We start from the raw sequence: 22,949 nt of genomic DNA on the forward strand, positions 1-22,949 counted from the left end.
AAGGTCGGAACCCCTTAGATCGGAACAGCTTCCGTAACTGGTACCGGGCCGGGGCTCATAATGGGATCCGCCACGGAACCTCCGTGCCAAGCCGGACCGGATTTCGGAATGCTTCTCAAGTCCTGCCGGGCAGAAAAGAGGGTTAGGGTTAATAGAATGGCTGACAAATTACCCCCTCTTGCCCCACTGCAATCTTGGCTCCAGAGCTGCGCCTTCGTGATGGACCTTCTCCTTTTCTCAACAGTCGCCAGTGCGTCAGGTGCATGTTCGGAGGGCACAAATCACTGAACAGGAAGCTTGCCATTGGCACTCTTATCCATTGTTTGCCAATGGAATCGACTGACTGAATGGGTAGAGTGAAGTGGGGCTGCGTTAGTTGCATCTGCACTGCGCTGTGCTGTCGCAGTTGAGGGCGCTGTGGTGGCTGCGACAATCCAAACCATAGATAGGGTGGTTAACCTCTGGGACAATAACCCAAAATAAAACCGTAGCTATAGAAAAATAAAAGAAACAATATTGTGGCTTCATTTTTGAAAAACACCAGTTGGTCGCACGCCCTCAGAAGCAGCCTTCTTTGCTAGGTATTGTCCAGCCAGAACTGGATTGAAACCACACCATCAACCCCCAGGTCGACGAGTGGTCACAGCACAGCGAGCGGCCCCAAAACTCGCAGCAACGCTCTTCGGTGCCAAGCGACCTTTTCAATTCCCAACTTCAGTCAGCGACAGTTGCGACTTGATATCGGCAGCAGGAGCATGTGCAGCGGACCATGACAGACACGCTGCACAATGGCCATGACATCCTCTGCGACCCGCTCCAAACGAGCCGAGGGTCTCCATGCCACCATCTCGCACCCCAAGTTGCTCTCCAGCAGCAGCGCTGACTATCGCCGCCCTGTCGCGACCGCCATGCCGAAGCAGAACAGCAAACAATTCCCGCTCAGCCCGACTCGCGCCTATGGAAAGCGACATCTCGACCTCTCGTCTGGCAATTGCGATGCCGTCATACCAAAGAAGGCAAGGATTGCCGTAGAGATCCCGGCGAGGCCCTCGTCGTACCACGCCCGAGTTGCGAAAGAATCGGCCGACGCGCCACCATTGCCGCTGCCCACCAAACCCACTGTCGCGGCGGCGGCACCACCACCACCGGAACCCCGATCTGCGATACCGACACGAGCCCCGCCGGCGCAACCCGCGACAGCAAACAATGCCGAGAAACACCCTACTAGCCTCACAAAACATCAGGAAAAGGTCGTCAATGGGCTCAAGCATGAGCTCAGCAGACTGCAGCCGAACACGGAGGACACAACGAGCACCACCCAAAGCCAGGGTCGCAAGTTGAGGTCACAAGAAGCCACTCGTTTCAAGAGTGAGCTCTCTGCTTATTTTCCCGAGTACGATGAGGTCATTGGCAACGACCCGAAGAAAGAGTGTGAGTTTATCTTGCATATTGTCATCTCCATTCAACTGCTAACCTGTTCGCGTCCTTTAGACTCGTTGAATCTCGAGACTCCAGTCGCCGTAGCATCCGATACCGCACCTCCTCCCTCTGCCTGGGCTTCCAAACCTCCAACCTTCCCAGTCGAGAGCTGGGGCGATAAGTTGTACACCGACCTCCACGACTGCCAACGAATTGACTTTGCATTCCTCGCAAAGCAATCCAAGCCACTTGATCCCTCACAGCACCAAGCAGACCCCTTGCCCGATAGTTATTACGAACCAATCCATAAAAAAGAAGAAAAGCAAGAGCGCTCGGTACGAAATACCGAAAAGATTCGTGCCCAACATGAACGAGACCAAGTCATCCGCCTCCTGGACGGCCTCCAAGGCCCAGACTGGCTCAGAATCATGGGTGTGAGCGGCATCACCGAATCCAAAAAGAAAACCTTCGAGCCTGCGAGAGAGTATTTCGTCAAGGGTTGCGAATCCATCCTGGATAAGTTCCGGCGATGGACGGCGGAGGAGAAGAGAAGGAAGCGGGAGAAGGAAAGGAAAGCGAAATACCTGGCCGACAGGGAGACTGCCACGAGTGAGGAGAAGGATCTTGAGCCCTCTGCTCGGTCCAGCCGTGCCACGTCTACAAGTCATGAGGAGAAGCATACGAAGAAGAAGAGGAAGAGAGAACTGGTGGTTCCGGATAGCGAGGATGAGGCTATGGGTGATGATGAGCTGGATGGTGAACCACCAGATGATGCTGAGGAGAGTGACGTTGATGCTTCTGTCGCTAAACAGCTTCGAGAAGAGGCCCTTGCGGCGGCTGCTAAGAAGTCGTCTTTGAAGTCGAAGCCGCCACCGAAGAAACGGGTTCGTTCTTCGAAGCCACCACCACCACCGCCACCACCACCACCACCACCACCGCCACACCAAGCTAAGAAGGCACCGACTGTTGAGCCTTTTCCTGCCCCGCCACAGCAGGAGAGGGAGTTTACGTCTTTCTTTGCGAAGAAACATCAGCGTGATGCTGCTCTCAATCCAAACCGTCGCCGAATTAGTACCAGAAGGAACCCAGTTCTTGCTTGGGGCGTGGCCGTTCCCGAGGTTGCAGAGGCCGATTTTAGTCTCTCGGAAGAGATCAGGGATGAGGTGATGGGGACGAGGAACAGTGCTCCTGCTGCTACGACTACCAACGATGCTGCCGCCGCTGTTAAGCCTACCAGGGGCCGTCCTGCGAGGGGGAAGAAGAAGCCTTAGTTGCCTCATTTTTGTCGAAGCAGAGAGGTGAACATCATGCCCGTCATCACACTTTGCAACATTAACACATTGTTCCTCGCCACATGCTTACGCGAGTATATATTTGTACATTATCAAACTACCATCACCCCCGCATTGATAGGGGATTTGTAGTTATTCAAAGGATACAAAGGGTTTAGGGTCAGGGTCTGGGTAGGGGTAAACTTGGGAATTTCAAGCAGGGAGTTTAGGGGGGGTTTCGGATTATTTGGGTTGGGTTGGGGTTTGCTGGGCAGACTTTTTACCGTCATAGGAAGGGGAAATAACTGTTTTTGCGACTGGCAAATTGTTTGGGAGGAGTAGAGACAGTGAGGAGTACCGGGGGTGCAGGACAACAGGCTGCGTAGTGTAGGGGTGTTTGTGGGGGTAATTGATGTGGGAGGAGGGGGGGGGGGTTGTTTATCTGTAGAGATAATTGTATTTATAAATCAAGGTATTAGGAATATCTTTGTGGTTGGGTGTTTATTGTGAGCGATTTGTGATCTTAATGGGTGGTAAAGGGGTTGGTGGTGCTGTTCAGGCTGTGAGAATAGCCAACGACTCCTGTGTTGACATGAGAACTGAGCAGACAACACTCGAAAATCTCCAAACTCCTTGCGAAAAAAGACATATATACCGCTCAAAAAGTTACATGAAACCGGCCCAGACCCAAACCTGGCTATGCGTATACCTACCTAACCCATAACCCCCTTTCCCCCCAAGTCCAGAACCATGAATGAACCTAACAGTCCTTTTTGTTCCCTTTCCCCAGCCAACCCAGTCTATAACGCCCCGCCCCTAATTGCCTTGTCCGTATTATATGTACCCCCTTTACCTCCCCCTTGCCTCCCCTCCAAATTGAACCTCTCCACATTCTCCTCCGTCAACCTCTCCCCCAGCCCCTCCTTCTTCCCCCCAAGAACAGAAGGACTCTTCGCCCCCCCAATCCCCGCCGCCCCAACAAGCTTATCATCCCGACTGTGCATCGCACTCTCCTTGTCTTCCTCAAAGTGCTTAATAACAGGCGACATCGGCACCCCCCCCAGCCTTTCCTTACTCCCCGGCCTCGACAGCCCTTTCTGCGGGGAGTTAGACTTGGGAGTGGTACTATCCCCACCACCACCACCACCACTTACAACCCCAACCCCATCACTCACGACCGTATACCCCGGAAAATGCCCCCTTTCCTCCCTCCCCTCCCCCCGAGGCTTAGGCGTGGCCAGTTCCTCATGCGTCTCTCTATCATGTTCCACCCCAACCCCCGGAATCCCCGCATTATCACAATGCTCCCCCGAATCCGAACAATCACTCACCACACTGCTCCCAACCCCATCATCCACCGCCACCATCCCCCCTTTCCTCCCCTTACTACCCCACCTGACCAACATCCTCTCCAAAACCCTACTCTTCACCGGCTTGCTCAGATAATCATCCATCCCCGCCCTCTTGCACTTCTCCCTATCCCCCTGAATCGCACTCGCCGTCATGGCCACGATCGGCACGTCCCCCACAAAAGCCTTGTACGGCAAGTGGTGCCTCAGCAAGTGCGTGCACTTGTACCCATCAATCAGCGGCATCTGCACATCCATCAAAATGATATCTGGCTTCTTCTTCTCCCCCTTCTCCGCCGCAACCAGGTAATCCAGCGCCTCCTTCCCGTTCCAGGCAGCAACAACATTAAAGCCGAGTTTTCGAATCGTTTTGATGGCAATCTGCTGATTGATAGCATTGTCCTCCACAACCAAAATGTGGATCTTGGACCTCTCTTCCGGGGACAGGTCTTCCTCAGACGAGGACACACCAGGTAGGTTGACCGACGAGTTGCGCCACGATGAACGGCTCCTGTCCCCAAGTACAGAACCGATCTCGGGGGGCGTTCCCATAGCATGGTCGTACTCCGAGCTGTGGCACGAGACGCTCATCTCCGACTGCAACCGATCAGGAATGGGATCAATCTGGACAAGGCTGGAATTTTGAGCAGCACCCTGGGGCTTGTTGAACGGAATCCAAAACGTGGCCGTCGTCCCCGTCCCAAGAGTGGACTCGAGCACCATCCTCCCCTTCATCAAACCCAGCAGGTGCTTGCAAATCGTCAACCCCAATCCCGTCCCGCCAAACTTCCTCGCCGTCGAAGCGTCACCCTGACTAAAAGGCTGAAACAACCTCTTCCTCACCTCCTCCTCGATCCCGATCCCCGTGTCCTCGATCACAAACTTGATCTCGGTGATCTCGGGCGTGTCCTTCTCCTTGAAAACCGAAAACTTGACATGCCCATGGTTGGTGAACTTGATGCTGTTCGTCACCAGATTCGTGATAATCTGCCTCACCCTCCCAGGATCGCCCATAACCACCATGTCAGTCTCGATATCCTCCGAGATGTCGGAATGAAAGGCCAAATCTTTTCGCTCGGCGGCAAAGCTCAACATCTTGGATACATCTCGGACGATAACCGAGAGCGAGAACTGGACTTCTTCAATGTCGAGCCTCCCCGACTCCACCTTGGAAAAGTCCAAAATGTCGTTGATGACCGTCAACAGCGCGTTGGCGGAGCGGTAGATATTTTCTGTAATGTCTCGTTGTTCTTCCGTGAGCTCAACGTCGAGAAGCAGCTCCGACATCCCGATCACGCCTGTGATGGGGGTTCGAATTTCATGAGACATCTACCTCCAATATTAGTTCCCGCAGTTTGTTCATCAGACGTGTCACCACCTACGTTAGCAAGAAACTGCGACTTCAACCTGCTGGCCTCCTTGGCGGCAGCTTCATTAGCCACCAGTTGTCTCTTTTCTTGAGCCTGCGCCTGGATGTCCTGTTCTCTCGCCTTGAGCTCGGTAACATCCATGATGAGGCCTATCACGCCCTCGATGATGGTATTTGCTTCCCCCTTCTCACGGATTCTTTTCCCTAGAATGGGTTGGAACCGAGTGCGGTACCAGCGTCCATCTATTGCAATGTCAGCATATACCAACAGTCGCTTGCTAGACCCAAAAACATACCCATCTCATGCTCTTGAAAGTCCTCCCTCGTCGTACTCCCATCAAGAATAGACTCCAGCGGACTCAAGAAAGCCGGCATCTGTCCCTCTGGCAGCTGCGAGTTAAGACGATTAAACACGTCGTAAACATCCTCCCCAATAAACCAGCGCGAGGTGGTATTGTCACACTGATAGTCCCATATCAGCGCTCCCTCAATCATGGTGATCTTCCGGTTCAAGTCGACCGTAAACATCGTCATGTTAGACAGAGCGATAACACTGAGAAGCTGCTGTCGAGTTCTCTTAGCCTCGATCTTGGTCTCGATGCTTTCATGGACGTCGGTGCATGTTCCTAAACAAACGAATGAGTACTCCGTCACAGATCTGCCAGGTACAGACGAAAGCTCACCAAACCACTTCTCAATCTTGCCTGTCTGCTTATTCCGCAACGGCAGCGCCCTCCCCAGAAACCACCTCCACTCTCCATCCTTGCTGCGACACCTGTACTCCGTCATGTAGGGCTCGCCAGTCGCAAGAGAGTGCTTCCACCGCTTCGCAGCCTCCACCATGTCATCCGGATGAAAAGGCTTCGACCATCCCTCACCAAACGAGTCTTCCTCGGACAGGCCAGTGTAATGATACCAACGACTATTATAAAAATCATGCTGCCCATCAGGCGTCGCCGTCCACACCAACTGCGGCATCGTGTCACAAATAAGCCTAAACCTCTCTTCATCCGCCGCCTTGATCTGGTTCAGCTCCTCATGAAGAGTGGTCACATCCCGGCATGTCACGACGCCGGCGAGGAACTCCCCCGTGTTCTCATCCTTGATCGCCACCCCCTCCACGTCAAAAACAAGACTTTTCCCATGCTCATCACGCATCCCGATGCGGAGGCCGACAAAGGGCTTCTCGGTTCGCAACAGCACAGCGATCGGATACTCGCTCGGATCCAGCTGCTTCGTAAAATCTTGGTCCCATACCACCCAGTTTGGCAGCAGATCAAAGCCATCAGCCGACTTGTCAAGGTCAGCGTTTCGGAAAAACAAGTTGCGGGCAGCACGGTTGGGAAGCGTTACACTTCCGTCTCTCCACATGGCCAGGATGGGCGTCTGGATGTTGTCAAGCAAGGCATCCTTCATGATGTTGATCTTTTGAAGTACCGACGGCGCGCTTGAGGGTGCCGAGGCAGCGGGCGGTCCAAAGGGGGGGAACGGGTTGGCGGAAAAGGACACGGCAGAAGGGCTGAGCTTGAACGAGGAGGAAGCGTTGGAGTCCCTGCTAGAGGCCGCAGAAGGTGGGTTGCTGACATGAGGTATAGACTTCCTCTCGGCAGCTTCCAAATAACTCGGTTTGGCCGTCGATTTTCTCCTACTCATGGCGGGGCTGAAGGCCGAGTTGGTGTTGGTGAAGGTCAACGTGAAGAAAGTTTGTCCTTCGCTGACATCCCAGACCGATATGATCATTTTGGCACGCCTTTGGGAAGCCGACAAGTTTTGCCTTGCTCGAGGATCATACGTGGAACTGGTGACATCTTTGGGAGAAATCACCACCTCGATTGCGAGGGTTGGCGTGTGGTCATGGGGTTTTCCATCGAAAACGTGGTCATCGTTCGCTCCGTCCGGTATTGGCGTGGCATCTCCGTCGACCTCGACGGTGCCGTCGGCTGTCGCCGATGGACTTCCACCTCCCGTTTCGACAGCAGCTTGGTTGAGAAATTGATCCCAATCAAGCCAAACCGGAACGCCGTCCTGAACCAGATCAATGCCCACCTGAGCCAGGGTCTTGCCGCGAAGAATGTCCATGACGGGTACCATGCCGTCACCGTCGGCACCAACATCTTCGGGTATCATACCGAGCAGTCTTCCCATGGCTTCGTTTGCCAAAGCTACCGTCTTTAAGCCGTCCAAAACAAGCACGGGTACTGGGAGAAATTGTAAGGCTGAGAAGGCCACTTGTCCGGGCGTGATACATGGCATCGGTATGCGAAACGGACTGGCGTTTTGCGATCGAGGAACACCTGGCGTGAGTAAGGGAGCGTCCCTAACGAACCGATTACCGCCTGCAGGGGCCACATTGTAGGCGGGCGACTGAGGTCGACTGTGATGGCGGGTATATCGACCAAAATACTGCGTGTCGTCTGGGGTCGAGTGTGGGGATTGGCGGAAAGGGACTGCTGGGCTGGTGTCGACGGCGCAGCTGGCCTCCTGTAACTCTTGACTGGGCGTCATGTCGACGTCGCCGTCAGGAGGCGCATCGAGCAGACAACGGCCCGCGAGCCCAAGATGGCTGGATTTGAGGTTTGGCGGGGTGTATGTGTGCGTATGTGATTTGGTCGTCAAAACAAAGACTTTTTTGGGCACCCCAGGAGTTGTGTCTTTGGCTAGAGAGTTTCGGTTCGAATTGGTCCAGACACTGGACAGCACCAGCAGTGACTAAACTCCCACCGGCGGCTCCCGAACTCTTTTGTCACGTTAAGCTGGGCATCTCCGTCTTAGAGCTCGCGTTGCGTTGTGAAGGGCGCGGCTGATTCTATGGAAGCACAGAAAGTGTATGGTATGAGGTCGCGATAGCAAGTCGAAGATTGGAAAGCAGTGCGTGATAATCTTCTCTCACCTCGCTCTCTCTGGTAATTCAGATGCAAATGGAAAGAATCGACTAGGCCCCCGAGGTGGCTTTTTTGCCCAGTGCCAGCGGTACCTAGGCCGGCTGCGTAATCCGACCTGATCGGCTTTAAGGTTGATTTAGTCAAGGCCGGAGCTTTGCAGAAACCCTTTGTTTCTGCTCCCGGTGTCGTCATTGGCAACCACGTCCCTAGAAGATCAGAGCAAACTCTCCCACCGAGCCGTTAGCTGAACACTAGTAAGGTCGAACATCCGATGAACGGTAACGGGGGGAAATCCACAAGGATGGAACAGTGGAGGGTCAGCATCAGATTTCTGAAGTGGCAATGCTACCTTAGCGGTCACTATCGTGATGATCATGTATCCGAGACAGCAATGGAATGCGCCGAACGGAAGCACTGGGTCAGACGAAAGCGGGAGGGGTGTCAGACCAATGTCATCTCGCAGTTTGTCCAACTGTGACCCTCGCCGCCCTCAGCTGGACAACTCTGCTCAGAGATGGGATTTCCACTCAGAAGCATGGGATTTTGCATTGTTCCGTATATAATGCCCCAAAACACGGTTCCATTCGCGATGTCGAAGCCGATGCGACCTTCTGTTGATCGCTTGCATTTCACTGGGCGGGTATTGCTGACAGTTGCTGGCAGTTGTCGTTACCAAACCACCGCTTGGGATTTCACGTTCTCAACACTGACTTTTGGACCATCTCGAAAATCATATTTTATAGCACCCCGTCGTGCCTGTTCCACGAGCGCACAGCAGTTGACACTTTTGACACGTCTCACCGGTTCGGATGACTGACTCGGGAGGTCTTCAAGCCGAGTAACCCAAGCCAACAAATTGGGAACAGAGACTGTTTGTCCACCTTGATGAGAATCGAGACTTTACGGTCCAGCCCCAAATCACGGCTCTATAACAAGCCCCGGGCTGTGTGATCAAGATGAAGCCGGAGACAAGACAGGGCCAAGCCCGTGACTCCACTTCTCCACACATTCGCCGGCACCGGATGCCGGGGGCACGTCGCCGGGTATCCTTCGGGCCGTTCAGCACGTGGGTTCACTCCCCGATACTACTACGACAACACTCCGGTCGAGACACCTTGCGGCTCTTGGGACACACCGTGTGTGATGGTTGCTCTATAGTGACATGCTGACGAGTGTGCGGCTCATCGACAATGTCTTATCGGCCCCCCCTCCCACCCCCCTCGACCCCAAATTCTGGCTGTCACACTGCCACCAGGTCTTTCTTGTTCCGTATTCCGAGCCCTTGGCGCCCAGAACCCGGAGTCGAAGCAAGGCTGAGCCTCCGAACGCAGCACCCGCGATGAATGCCGAACACGCTCCCCACCATGAGTACCCCACCTGGAGACCCCGCAGGAAGGGTCTAGAGAGATGGAGGGGTCACCGGGGAGCTGGGTTTTGCCATCGGATTTGCCCCGTTGAACAACGTCACTGGAAAGGGAGGCTCAAACATGGCATTTTCTGCATCTTCGGATGGCAGCTGTCTACGATGAGATGAGATGATGGTGGCCTTCTCTTCACCTTTGGACAACCATTCATAACTGATCATTGTCATGACAGACATGTAGGAACCCAGCATCAGTAGGGCAGGCCGGCAAGTGTTTTCAGTGTTTTATACCCTCCCACATGCGCGCCGCTTCACAACCCCATCTTGGCCACAGTCTCCGGGGGCGGCACTCATCCAGGGGTAACGCCCCTCGCGATACCCACATGCCGGCCTGTGACAAGATCCCAGACTCTGCTCCTCTAGGCCAATCCAGGTTCACCCCCCACATGATGACCGATCATGTCTGTCTTCTTCCTATTTTTCTCCCGCTTCTCCCCAGCTTCATCGGCCTTGTTCCCGTTCCTCTGGATCTCACTTCTGCTGTAGCCCCTTCCTTGTTTTCTTCTTGTTGATACCCCGGACTGTACCTTGCCTTTGTCTTCTTTCCCATCTCTCTTTCCCCGCCTTTTTCGCCCATCATGTCTGACGCCGCCACCTACTCGGTCCCTTTCTGGATCAACGGCGAGGAGTACCACGCCGAGAAGCAGTACGATGTCATCTCGCCCGTCACCGGCAAGGCCATCCACCGGTCCGGCGCCGCCTCGGATGCCGACGTGAAGAAGGCCGTCGAGGCCGCCGACAAGGCTTTCAAGACGTGGAAGAAGACACTCCCCAAGGAGCGCCGGGATGTCTTCTTGAAGGCTGCTGAGATATTTGAGAGGAGGAAGGAGGAGCTCGGGGACTACATGATGCAGGAGACTGGTGCCCCTCGCCAGTGGGCCGACTTCAACTTGGACGTCGCGAAGGACTTCTGCCTTGACATTGGCGGCCGGATCCGCACTCTCGAGGGCACCATTCCCACCACTGCCGATCCTGAGACCGGCGCCATGATCGTCAGGGAGCCCTTTGGTGTCATTCTCGCCATTGCCCCATGGTATGTTGCCCTGATGGCACGCAGCGCTTCACATCAAAAGCTGACATGCAGATCAGGAACGCCCCCTACATCCTCGGCATCCGCTCCATCCTCTTCCCCATCGCCGCCGGCAACACGGCCATCCTCAAGGGCAGCGAAGCCTGCCCCCGCACCATGTGGGGCCTCTGCTCCGTCTTTCACGAGGCCGGCCTCCCCGCCGGCGTCCTCAACATGCTCGTCCACTCCCCCCAGGACGCCCCCCGCATCACGGCCAACCTCATCGCCGAGCCGGCCGTCAAGAAGATCAACTTCACCGGCTCCACCGGCGTCGGCCGCATCATCGGCCGTCTGGCGGGCGAGAACCTCAAGCCCGTCCTCCTCGAGCTCGGCGGCAAGGCCCCCGCCATCGTCTGGGAGGACGCCGACCTCGACAACGCCGCCTTCCAGTGCGCCCTCGGCGCCTTCCTCAACAGCGGCCAGATCTGCATGTCTACCGAGCGCATCCTGGTTCACAAGAACGTCAGGGCCGAATTCGAGAAGAGGTTTGTCGGCGCCATTGACCAGATTTTCGGGTCTGCTCCCGACGCGCCTATCTTGATCAACAGCGCGGCTGTGACCAAGAACAAGGCTCTCATCAAGGATGCGCTGGCCAAGGGCGGCGAGTTGCTGTACGGCAACCCTGACGCTGTGGAGAAGAGCGACACGAGGATGAAGCCGGTTGTGATCAACAATGCGAACAGGGAGATGGAGATCTACCAGACGGAGAGCTTTGGGCCGTCGGTGGCGTTGTATGAGATTGAGACGGAGGAGGAGGCGCTGGAAATTGCGAACGACACCGAGTATGGTCTCACGTCGGCGGTCTTCACGGAGGATCTGAGGAGGGGGTTGAGGTTTGCCAAGGAGATCGAGACGGGGGCGGTGCACATCAATAGCATGACGGTGCATGACGAGAGTGCGCTGCCGCACGGTGGCGCGAAGGCGAGCGGGTATGGGAGGTTCAATACTGCCACGGGGATGGCGGAGTGGGTGAGGACCAAGACTATCACTTACAAGTTTTAGGTGAGGGCTCTAAGGTTGGGGAAGGCAGGGGTAAATAAGGGGCTACTGCACATATAAATGAAGCATCTTGAACTGTACAGCTCTGGTTCATCAATGCGAATTGCTACAGATTGGTTGCTATCGAGATTGACGGCTATTAGGGGTATCTGTACCTACTGAAGGAGAATTAGATATCTGACTGGCAGAGATGGCGAAGTAGTTCGGCTTCAAACCCTTTGAAAATTCCTTCTAGTCCCCGTATTCGGAATTCCTTACCTTCTGCCCTTCTCGCCACCATATACCACTCTAACAAGATGCCACCAAACCTTCACTCCTTCCTAACAAACTTCTTCCCCCACTTCGTTCCCCGCCCAGACAGGAAAAGAAGTCTTTCTCGTCACCGGCGCCACTTCAGGCATCGGGGTTCTCTGTCACACAACAGCCCTGCTCCCCCAATGGAAAAATCTGGATGGCAGCTCGCTTCCGAGTCCAAATTCTCAGCTGCCGTCCGATCCATCAAACCCTCCCGCCCCAACTCCCACGGCGAACTCCTATTGTCCCTGTTTATCTTTCTTGGTTCTTACGGCATGGGGATGTTTTACCGAGCCTCGGGTTGGGGGGGGCACAGATGGGGTGTCTAACGGGCGGTGATTTCACCAACACCACCCCCGACCAAAGATGCTCCCGTGTCCAAAACCGGAGCCTGGGCGCAGGCGGTGGAGTCTGACAGGCGGTATGAAGACAAAGGGGTGGTGGGTGTTGGCGGTGAACCCGAGGGAATCCTGAGGAGTGGGTTGTCTGATGACCGGGAACTCAAGATACGGCCGGCGGCCAAGGTGCTCGGGTACCCGGCTGAGAACGGGAGTGTGACCGAGGTCTGGGCTGGTTTGGCGCCTGAGGTGACGGCGGAAGGAACGGTGGAGAAACGGGGTGAGTGCGATACCTATCTACCTGCCCACCTACTCCTCATTGGAAAAGGAAAAGTTGGGTGATGATGATGCTGACTTGACACTAGTTATTCCCTGTGTTGGGTGTGGGGGGGGGGGGGATTTACCCATCAGAGAGGACCTCAAGATGGCCGTTAGGTCGAGGGAGGAAGGGGGAAACGGGCGGGACGGGGGATTTTGGGGGGTTTGGTGTGACGAGCAGGTTGAGTCTTTGGTAGGGCGGGATAAGGTCACACACAGACCGGAAAGGTGGTGGTGGTGATAAATTATGATGTGCGTTTCAGTCAGTCGATACTGACATGGGACAATGGTCTCCATCCTCCCTCACGCCATTTCTATTCACCGCATGAAATCACACTTTCTACCAGCAAGTAGAATAATCGCGGCTGTCTTCCTCATTAATTACAACTCTTCCAAAGATCTTCAAAAATATATCCATCCATCCACCAGGGGTGGAGGCAAGGGTGACAAAAGAAAAGAAGGGGGTATAACCATTGCAATCCCAAAACAAAAGAAATGAATGACCGACGCCAGTCAGTGATGATGCTAGCTTGCTTCTCCCCTTCCTGAGAAGCCCCAATCTTATACTCCTACTTTTCCCAAAAAAAAAAACCAAAAAAAAAACGCCTTGAATATATGCCCCAATCCCCTTTCCCAAAGTGATAAAACAAGCAGATAAAACAACACAACAGAAAAGAACATACCCCCTCCCCCCTTATCAACTACCTCCCTAACCCCCCATATCCTCCCCCATTTACCCCATATTGATACCTATCCCCCTCCCTCCCTCCATACTGCTCCCCACCCCCTCCACTAACATACCCATCCCCTCTCGCAACCCCCCCCAAATCCGCCCGGTCCAACATCTCCGTAAAAGTAGTCATATCCGTATACCTCCTCCCATCATCCCCCTGTTGCGGCGTCCGATCCGGCGTGATATTCCTCGGATCCGCAAAAATATTGATACTAACACCACTCACCTCCCTCCCTTGCTGCTCTGGCGTCCTCGGCGCCAGTCCCCCCTGGTACTCCGGATTCCCATCATCACTAACCGGCATATCCGGCATATCCACATACTTCCTCTGCCCGCCCGGTTGCTGGGGTGAATAATCCGCAATCAACCCCCCATAAGCAACACTGCTCATCCTCCTATTCTGGTTTGGAGGTGAAGCAACAATCTGGTTGTTGTCGTAGGAGAGAACCGAGTTTCGCATGTCCATCGCGTTGTTGTTGAGCATTTGCGGGGTGGGCAGCCTGGCTCCGAAATCTGTTCTCAACGCCGGTTTATCGTCGTGGAGGATAGGGGCGGAGATGATGTTGCCAAAGGAGGAGGTCGACCGCGAGAGTTTGAGGGGTGAGCTTGACGACGAAGCCGTCTGGCCAGCCTTTCTCTTGCGGATGAAGATGAAGGCGAGGACGCCGGCGATGATTAATACCACTGCTCCCGCTGCGGCACCGCCCGCGATTCCGGCGATAGGAGGGCCGGTAGACTGCGGGACTGCCGTCGCGGTCAGCGTCTCTGACGGACTCGCGGTGGTCGATGGTTTCGACGTGGGGGTGGTAGAAGGTCTCGAAGATGGTGTGCTCGACTGCGAAGGTGCAGCGTTCTGGTTGGTGTTCATGACACACTCGCCATTAACGCACGAGTACCCAAACGGACAGCAATCAGAGCCGCATTTTGGCAGAGAGCCCCCGAGGGCGGTTGTCTTGATGACAGAGTCGGGGGCCTTGTCGGCGTCTTGAAGCTCAATGTTGCAGTCGATGGGCCGGAGCTTTTGACATGTTGAACCGTTCGGACAGCAGACGACCGTGGTGTTGCCGGCGAGGACGAGGCACCTGTCGCCTGCTGGGCAGCAGAAAGAGCTGGGGACGTTGGCGTTGCCACATCCTGAAAAGTTTGGTGCGCCGCATGCGTCTTCTTGCCTGGCGAATATTTCGTATGTCGTCGGGATCGCGGACGCGGTCGCCAAGATCATGGCGAGAGCGATGGCTCGGAGGGCTGTTCGTCTCCTGGCCATCTCGGAGAGGAACCGATGTTATAATAACCCTTGATAACGTTTGTCTGGGCAGGCGTTGTGACGCCTGGGTAATGAGCTTTGTCCTATATTAGGTATCCCACGCTGGCAGGCACACGGTGTTCACCGAAACAGTGTGTGATGTTGCTATCGCTTCGGTTTGGCCCGAGTAAGAAAGGAAAAAGACATAAGATGAACTTGTGGAATAGTCGAACCACGCAACAACACTGTAAGTGATTTGCAGAACCAAGCCTGACTGGTAGCTAGTGAGCAGAGGAGAGAGAAAGAGAGAGAAAAAAAAGAGGGCCACAGGCCACCTTGAGTGTATATCGAAGCAGAGATGAGATGACGCATTTCGCCTTCAACTCCATCAAGACAAGACCTCTGGCTATTCTCGCGCAGAAACTAGACGCAGGGTCAGGTTAGCAGGTCGGGCAGAAGAAGCCGTCCTGTCCTGTCCAACGGACCCTGCTGCGGACCCATCAGGAATATTCTGGGCCATGTCGAGCTGCGGGCGGTTGAGAGGTCGCTGTTGAAGCGCCGATGACCTCCTGGGGTGACCATATGACCCTGCCAGAAAACGAGTGGTGGTGAGCAACTCTCTTTCACCGTTGGCTCCGTCCCAAACGGGCAACTGGGCGTTTGGAGAACAGTCGTGACAGGCCGAGGCCGACCACCTGATTGGACAGCCCAACCAAATTGTGCTATTTTGGGTTACATAAAAATGACTCCACCTTACACTTTGTTGGCAGCGTGCACGGTCCAGGTACCCGCATCAACCACACAGCCTTGTTTTAACGCCAGGAACAACAAACTCAAGAATCTCAAAAAAAAAAAAAAAAAAAAAAAAGGCCCGTCATCGTCAACCCGCATACCCGTCAAGCGCGCTTCCCATGATAAAAGAGGCCTCGTTTTGGTTTTCTTTCTTCCTCGGCATCATACGTGGCCATCGGGGCTTAGAGTCTTGGTTTTGCAAGCTGGGCGGGTATCTAACATCCAGTATCCCAACCCTCGCGGCCGCGCCGCCCTGTCCTGATGTGATGATGGCAAGTCTGATATCCACCACACCTCACATCAAGCCGAGGTTTACCGCCCTTCATATCACAAAGTCCGGTTTCCTCTTGGCAAAAACTGTAGATCCGTGATACCCTTTCCTCGACAGTGTGTGTTGTGGAATGGTACCACCCAACGCAGGCCTCAGATCTGGCCGGGGGGGGCCGTCTACCGAACCCGGACCCGAAAAGACGGGAAGCCCACTTTGTTTCGCGCCAGACCCCCGAAACAGTCCTGGCCCGTTGTGACCTTGACCACATGCAACTCTCAGAAAAACAAACATATAATAATCCCCATTGTTCGGCTTCAAAAGTGGCAGGTTCAGTCGGTTGGGATTGGGCTTGAGGTGCGCTTTGTTGATGAGACAAGGACGGTTGTGAGATGAGATGGGGATATGTAGGCCCCAGTAAAAATATTATATTCAATCTCTAACACAATGAAGAGTGTGATGTGTCAATCACCATGGTTGAAACCCGTTTTGCTTCAACACAAAAGTTACTGAATGAAGACACGGACAAACAGTCTCACATCAACCAAAGAGTACATAAAAATATTCAATCTCAATACTTTTCATTCTTCACTTATCCACTAAACTAATCCCACATCCTCCCAAAAATCCAAATCATATCCAAATATTCATCAATCCATAAAAGAGCGTCGCCAACAGACTATGTCGCCATAGGTTATCTGATCAGGCTTTCTTTCAAAGGTCTCTCTCTCAATCTAAAAAGGCAATCAACATGTCAAAGCTAGAGAAAAAGGTGAAGAAGAGACCCAAAGTAGCCTAAAAGAAGTCCATAAAAATATGCCCCAATTTATGCATAAATGATCATCCAAAATGAAAGTGAAAAAGTACGTATCAGAACCCAAAAAAAGCAATAACAGACTGGTAAGGTATCATCGTCAATGAAAAAAGTAAAAGGTACATAAAGAAAAGAGGAGTGAAAAAGAAGAAGAAGAGGGTATAAGCGGGGGTATAGATATCATGTCGAAATCCAAGAAAAAAAAAAGAAAAAAAAAAACCAAGAGCGGAGTATTACCAAAGGAAACCAACCCCCCTTTCCAAGCACTAAATCATATTCCCATTCACCACAACCTCAAACCCCTCCCCCTTCTGCTTCATGGCCTTAGCAAGCATCAACTCCCTCATCCAATCAATCCTCTCATCCCTCCCCTTGACCGCAAAATGATGCGTCTTCCCCGTCCCATTCACCGCCCCCTCAATCCCCTCCCTCTCCCCCCCAGCACCACTCTCCTTCTTCTTACTGAGCACCCCCCCCAGCCCAAGCGCCTTCCTCCCATCCTGCGGCACCAGCTGAAAACTAAAAGCACCCACATCCCCCCTCCTCGCCAACTCATCACTCCCCCGTCGGATATGCATCGCCTTGAACGCCGCCCCCAGCTTATTCCCGCTCTGCTGCATGCTGCTGCAGGCAATAGCATAGTCATCAATATCGATATACTCCAACGTCCTATTCTTCTCCTTCTCATCCTTGTGCATTGTCAGCCTTGTCCCCTGAAGTCTAAAGAAATGCTCGTGCCACTCGTGCCTGAGCATCTTTGTTTTTCTCTTCTTCATGAGACCTTGATAACTGATAGCCTCGCCACCCGTCATGTCAGGGGTGGGTTTATCGCTCACGGGCGACAGTCGGCCGTTGATGTTGACTGTTTTCACACCGGCAGGGTTGTTGGTAGTAGTAGTACTAGTAGTAGTTGTTGTAGTAGTAGGGGGGATGGCTTTTTCCAACGTGGGGCGGTCGGTTTGTGTCCAGGGGTAGTTCACCCTCGGGGGAGCCTGCAACGGACGACGCTGTGAAAAAGAGCGGTTGAGGGTGGAGGGGATGTTGTTGTGGCTGTTGTTGTTGGAAAGAGGGGAGACGATGCTGTTCTCGTCGAGGGCCGGCATGACGGGGAAGGAGGGCCGGCGGATGGTGTTGCGTGACAGAGACCGCATCGTGGGGTTGCGGTAGTTCATGTCGGGGGGCACAGACTGCGAAAAGTCACGCGAGGGGGCGGGGAGGGAGGTGATGGTGATGGGCACGTCCATTTCTGAGAAGGGTGTGCCGAAACGGTACAAGGGAGCGGCGCCGGTGGGGGTGGACTCTGATGAAGAGGGGGAGAGTTCTCGGAAGGAGGGGATGACTTGGGAGATTGGGCGGGCGGAGCGGGCGCGGGCGGATTGAGGGTCGTAGGTGTTGGGTGTGGTGGTGGATGGGTGGGTTGGGATGGAGAGCTTGGGGAGGCCGCGGAGGCCGGTGTGAGGTTGGGGGGTGGTGGTGTTGCTGCCGTAGACCGGGGAGTTACTCACGGGGGAGATCTCAAAGGGTGGTGTTGGGGGGACTTCGCTGCTGGTGGAGTGTTGGTGTTGGAAGTCGAGGAAGTGACGGACGTTGTCCTGGGCGTCTCTTGTCTCGACATTACGAAGGGCAGCTTCTTGGAGGTACTGCATTGTTGTGAAGGCACCGGGTCCCATGACATCGGATGAAGCCACCACAGAAGGGACGACGTCGGATACCGGGCGGAACTCGTCCTCTTCTGGCGCGACAAGACCCGTGGTAGCGGTGACCTTTCCAAGGTCGCCGGCAAGCATGATGACGCCCTTGTCGTTGAGGAACGGGTGGTCCTTCTGGAAGGCCTCCATCAGCCGCTTGTATCTCTTGGCCTTGGAGCAGTTCTCGCCCTTGGAGCACTGGTGAGGCTTTGGCAGTACCTGCTCAATACCCACGATGGACACCGACTCCAAAGGAGAGATGACATCGTTGATCTTCAACCTCGGCTTCCGTTTGTCTTTGGTCGCGCCGCTCTCCTTCCTCTTGAGTTCCCTTCTGACCTGCTTGTCCGGCTCATCCTCAATCGGTGTCTCGGGCATAGGCTCCGGCTTCTGCATGTCCCTCATGCTGTGAATCTCCTCCCAAATCAACGTCCTCACGCCAAAAGATGAAATCCCCAGCTCCTTCAAGTCCTCAAACTTCAAAGTGATCAAAATAGCACCCGTGATATCATTCTCGACAAACTTTTCCGCGGCGGGAAGCTCAACACCGGCATTCAGCATCCTCTGCGCAACCATTTCCGGAGACCACATATGCAGCGCCGACGTATCAAGCTCCTCGTCGGTAAACTCAAAAGGGCCGGCCGTGTTGCGCCTCTTTTTTGGCAGAGCGGTGAGGTGAACATCCTGAAGCTGGTAGTCCATCAGATGTGGCTTCTTGGGCGTCACAGGCGAGAGCGAAAGCGCATGTTGCAACTCGATGGACTGGGCCGAGGACATGGAGCTCCGGAACAGGTGAGGACCTCTCGGGCCTTCTACTGGTTGCTGCTTCACTTCGTACGTGTCGAATGCGAAGGGCCGTTGCCGCAGGGACCTTGGTGTTTGGACCTCGTCGTATGTGGAAAGGGTGGTAAAGCTGTGTTGGCCGGACTGCGTGTTGTTGTTAGCAACTGCCCCTCTGTCCACATCAGGGGTGGTCAACGCACCGAACCGCCAATGCTGGCACGGGGGGAACATTCGCCATCTTCAATTCCTTCCAGATCCCCGAATTCGCTGTAGACCTCGTCGTCGTCGTCGTCGTCATCATGATCATCATGTTCGTGGCCCATCTCGGCTTCTGACTCCATGAATTCCGTGTACACAGAGTTTGGCCTGTCATTGAAAGCCGGCGTTGTGAATACCGGACCCCTCGCCCTCCCCTTTTCCCTCATTTCCATCTGCGGGTGCTCTCGTGGAGCGAAGCGTACTTGAGCCTATACAATTGTTAGTATTTCACTCACTATCCAGCTATTCATGCCTACCATTGTGAAATCAGACTCGGTGTAACAGGTGAGATTGGCAGAGTAAATTGTTTGCCAAGGTAAGGAGTTAGTGCCGTTGCCGGCAATGTTTGCCTTTCAAAAAGACAAAGATAGGTTCTTAAGATGGAGCAGTTGGGACGAACTAGACACTGTTGTTCGCATGCCGACTCGGTCACTGCTTGAAGCCAAAAGCGGGAGAAGAGGACAAGAGGTGGGACGGTGTGGCGGGCGGCTACAGATATGGGTTATGTACCACGGTCCACGGTATGGCAAGCCGCGATGTCGGGGTTACTGCTACTACAGCATATGTGCAAGCGCTCGGATGGGAGGCAACGGTGCGGTGCGGTGCGGTGCGGTGCAGTGTCCAAGGTGGCCGGTCACAATGTGATCGGTCGGTGTGGTGTGGTGTGGTGTGATAAATGTTAAGTGTTGGGGGCCAGAGAGTGAAGAGATAGGTAGCATGCCATCTATCCATCCAACCATCCAACCATCCAACCATCCATCCTCTGTCCGGCACTCACAGAGACACGCATGAAAGCAGCAGCAGCAAGACTCGCAGGAACACCCTTCCACCCTTCCAGGTTTCCCCTAGCACGCACCCATTCCGGGGTATAATTATAGCAGGGCATCGCATCGAACTAGGGACGGCCGAAAGGCGAAGGCTGGTTGGGCAGATGGCCACATCTCTCTGCAGTCCACTCTGCATGGACTGCAGAGAAGTCACGGATGTGCAGAGGACGGTGAGAGGATGGGTGGTGAGTTGTTGTCATTGGTGAGAAATTCATGTGGTGCTTGAATGGTACCGAGCAATGCTGTGTTGCCATTGGTCCATCTGCACAAAATCGCTTCGAAATAGACGGCCTAAGCGCCCAGTGACAGGCGCTAAGCCCTTCCTGTCAAACATCCATCCCATCCCCCCTCAACACTCTAGACTCTTCCCTGCCCTGGCAACAACTGAACTGGACCTGGTCCGCCGCCCCCCGACCTCCCTTGTGTTCCTTTTTCTCACCTTGCCTCCGCTCATCAGGCCGAATCTTGCGGGAAAAGGTCTATCAAATCGGCCTCAGCGCGGCCGGTCATAAGATCCGGCATACATCCGCTGGCATTCCATATTCCAGATCCCTTCCATGAGGCCTCAGAGGGAACCTGCCGCCGATCATTTCTGGCCCGACAATAGACAAGGAGTGTCTCGGTCTCGAAGGACACACTCTCCGGCGGATGAGAGCCACTCTGTACCCCCTCTCCCATTGCTTTGCCGCGTGGGGTGGTCAGCATGAGTGCCGTGCAGTGCTCACTCCGTTGCACAGAGACAGCGGCCCCGCACGCTCACCAAAGGCACAGCACAGCAGAGCAGCAGTCGCGGGGTCAACCACCACCGACAACCGGTTTATTCCCTCTCGCTGTGTTCTCATGATAATCCCTATTTCTTACTCCATATCCCTTCTCCATCAAGGCCCGTCCCGACCGATACACTAGGTAATCTCATCACCCAATTGGGCCCTCACCCTTCACTAAAAGTCAATTGGGCACAAGAGAGAGTCATCTGTGATCGGCAACTACCCACGCAGTAGTCCCGGATTGCCCGTTGTAGCTCGCACGGTGGAACGGTCCGAGAAAAAAAACTTCTGGCCACTCCCCTACAATCCTGCTGCGCTCAGCCGGGGGTGGGCAGGCTTGCCTCGTTGGTCAGCTCCTCCTCTCGCTCGGCTTTCACAAAGATACCTCTCTCTGCCTTACCCCTCCTCCCCGCCAGTCCTACCCAATAAGTCGGGGATAACATGACCCTTTTACTCCAAAGGCACATGAACACCCCAAAAAGACCCCCTGCCGGGCCATTTTCCATGCTTTCGTGACAGGGCAGCAGGGTGGTTCCTACCCGAGACTGGGCTTCAAGCGTGGATATCCGCATGAAACAAGCCCTCTCTTGCGGTGAAGCCCACCTCGGCCAGTCATCTTTTTTGTTTGTTTTTTGGTCCTTTGACCACTGTCTGCGTCATCGTACACAGCCATCCTTGCCACGCGGTTCATTCAGCTAGGTTCTGTCTGTCTACCCGACTGTCAGGGTTCCCCGCGGCCGCCGCCCAGCCAGACAGCGGCGGCGGCGGCGGCGGCGGCGGTGAGATATCAAGGCAAAAATCTTGAATTTCTAACCCTGTAAACACACACACGGCAGGAAATATCATATGATCAAGCATGGGTAGGTATCAAGGATCGGTTCAACCCTCTTCAGAGGGGGTAACAATCGATAATTAGCAAGACCTCCACGTCAATCTGCAAACAAGGACTTGATCCGATATCTCTTCTCAACAAACCCATTGTCATTCATTCCCAATCCGGCAATTTTAGCACTTACACCTAGTGTACCTAGGCTATCTCCTTCCGAACTCGCTAACGCTTCCGACATCTTTTTCCCTCACCAATGTGCGAGATCTCAACAAGCAACTAGAGAGAAAAAAAAAGACATGAACAGGGTAGCTAAAGTGCTTGCAGCTCGTCTCCTCACAGACCGCAACTCTTCTTATCCCTGTCACTGAACACAGCACAACTGTAAAAACGAAATAGAGAAAAAATGCAAGCCCTAAAGTGAGTGTAGCTTCCCGAACGTGGTATCATCATACCACTTCTTCAATGTGTGTAACCCCCGATCCTATCCCCCCCCCCACCCCCCCAACCCTCCAAACCCCGCTTGTTGTCCTACAGCCATATAAGTGGGTGAGAACGATCCAAAGATGCGGCGTACTGCAAATGTCGTGATCTCGTGATACGTTTTTGTCGGGTTCCTTACATTGGGATTTTGGATATCTCAGGTACATGATAGCAGGAGGGGGGAAGTACAGTACCGTGTAGTACAGCATGTAGATAAAACCTTTCTCGGGCTTGCGTGGTGGAAACACACCGACTCTTTCCCTTCCTTTTTGTGCCGGCGGGTGGATGTTTGTCTAACCTGAAGGATGACCATGTGGTAGGTATTCTTCGGTTTAGGAGAATTATCTACCTTGTTCTTCGGGAAACCCGTGGGGGGCGTTCGCAAGCACACATGATCCAAAGAGTCTCGGGTGTTCGCAAAGTAACAGGCAAACAACCACAATGCCGAGCAACCTCACTACTGCATCCCCGTACCTGCTGCCAGTAGGTAGCCTACTCCATGCGAACTTTTTAAAGTGCTTACATGCCTATACAGCAAGCAGAACGAGAAAGCTTCCTGCAGGGGGTAGGTAGGTAGGAGAGGTAAGGTGGTGATACAACGGATGGTGGTTACAAAAACAACCCCCCGCCCGGGTACGGGCATGCTTCTAGATGTTCTGTCTTGGAAGGGAGACAACTGTACCCGACCAGACGGCTGAGTTGAGTCAGAAGAGGAAGAAGTAGCACTTTTACCGCT

At 54.1% G+C, this 22,949-nt stretch overlaps 5 protein-coding genes across 5 annotated transcripts; 2 read left to right on the forward strand and 3 right to left on the reverse strand.

Moving 5' to 3' along the window:
• Positions 1-218: 218 nt before the first annotated feature.
• On the forward strand, positions 219-2,864 carry QC761_110090 (uncharacterized protein). Its single transcript, XM_062874300.1, has 2 exons — positions 219-1,431; positions 1,492-2,864. The coding sequence occupies exons 1-2, from the start codon at positions 789-791 to the stop codon at positions 2,688-2,690; spliced, it is 1,842 nt and encodes a 613-aa protein (XP_062737418.1). The 5' UTR covers positions 219-788; the 3' UTR covers positions 2,691-2,864.
• A 626-nt stretch (positions 2,865-3,490) lies between these two features.
• Positions 3,491-8,806, reverse strand: QC761_110100 (uncharacterized protein; the record flags this gene model as incomplete). The annotated part of the gene is made up of 4 exons (XM_062874301.1): positions 6,092-8,806; positions 5,705-6,034; positions 5,422-5,651; positions 3,491-5,368 (listed from the first exon to the last, which is right to left on the reverse strand). Exons 1-4 carry the CDS (start codon positions 7,911-7,913, stop codon positions 3,491-3,493), a joined length of 4,260 nt encoding a protein of 1,419 aa, XP_062737419.1. The 5' UTR covers positions 7,914-8,806.
• Positions 8,807-8,850: 44 nt separating this feature from the next.
• Positions 8,851-12,060, forward strand: QC761_110110 (uncharacterized protein). Its single transcript, XM_062874302.1, has 2 exons — positions 8,851-10,746; positions 10,803-12,060. Exons 1-2 carry the CDS (start codon positions 10,292-10,294, stop codon positions 11,782-11,784), a joined length of 1,437 nt encoding a protein of 478 aa, XP_062737420.1. The 5' UTR covers positions 8,851-10,291; the 3' UTR covers positions 11,785-12,060.
• Positions 12,061-13,432: 1,372 nt separating this feature from the next.
• Positions 13,433-14,728, reverse strand: QC761_110120 (uncharacterized protein; the record flags this gene model as incomplete). Its single annotated transcript, XM_062874303.1, has 1 exon — positions 13,433-14,728. The coding sequence occupies one exon, from the start codon at positions 14,726-14,728 to the stop codon at positions 13,433-13,435; it is 1,296 nt and encodes a 431-aa protein (XP_062737421.1).
• Positions 14,729-16,305: 1,577 nt separating this feature from the next.
• QC761_110130 (uncharacterized protein) lies at positions 16,306-20,148 on the reverse strand. Its single transcript, XM_062874304.1, has 3 exons — positions 19,568-20,148; positions 19,253-19,519; positions 16,306-19,196 (listed from the first exon to the last, which is right to left on the reverse strand). The coding sequence occupies exons 1-3, from the start codon at positions 19,568-19,570 to the stop codon at positions 16,848-16,850; spliced, it is 2,619 nt and encodes an 872-aa protein (XP_062737422.1). The 5' UTR covers positions 19,571-20,148; the 3' UTR covers positions 16,306-16,847.
• Positions 20,149-22,949: the final 2,801 nt, after the last annotated feature.

The sequence above is a fragment of the Podospora bellae-mahoneyi genome (genome assembly GCF_035222275.1).
Source record: "Podospora bellae-mahoneyi strain CBS 112042 chromosome 1 map unlocalized CBS112042p_1, whole genome shotgun sequence".
NCBI classification, from domain to species: domain Eukaryota; kingdom Fungi; phylum Ascomycota; class Sordariomycetes; order Sordariales; family Podosporaceae; genus Podospora; species Podospora bellae-mahoneyi.

Excerpts from the sequence above, each read along its gene's own strand:
- QC761_110090 (XM_062874300.1), top strand. The coding sequence starts at position 789 with ATGGCCATGACATCCTCTGCGACCCGCTCCAAACGAGCCGAGGGTCTC. Across the intron at positions 1,432-1,491 it reads CAACGACCCGAAGAAAGAGT|ACTCGTTGAATCTCGAGACT; the intron begins GTGAGTTTATCT and ends CGCGTCCTTTAG.
- QC761_110110 (XM_062874302.1), top strand. The coding sequence starts at position 10,292 with ATGTCTGACGCCGCCACCTACTCGGTCCCTTTCTGGATCAACGGCGAG. Across the intron at positions 10,747-10,802 it reads ATTCTCGCCATTGCCCCATG|GAACGCCCCCTACATCCTCG; the intron begins GTATGTTGCCCT and ends CATGCAGATCAG.
- QC761_110130 (XM_062874304.1), bottom strand. Across the intron at positions 19,197-19,252 it reads GTGCCAGCATTGGCGGTTCG|TCCGGCCAACACAGCTTTAC; the intron begins GTGCGTTGACCA and ends AACAACACGCAG.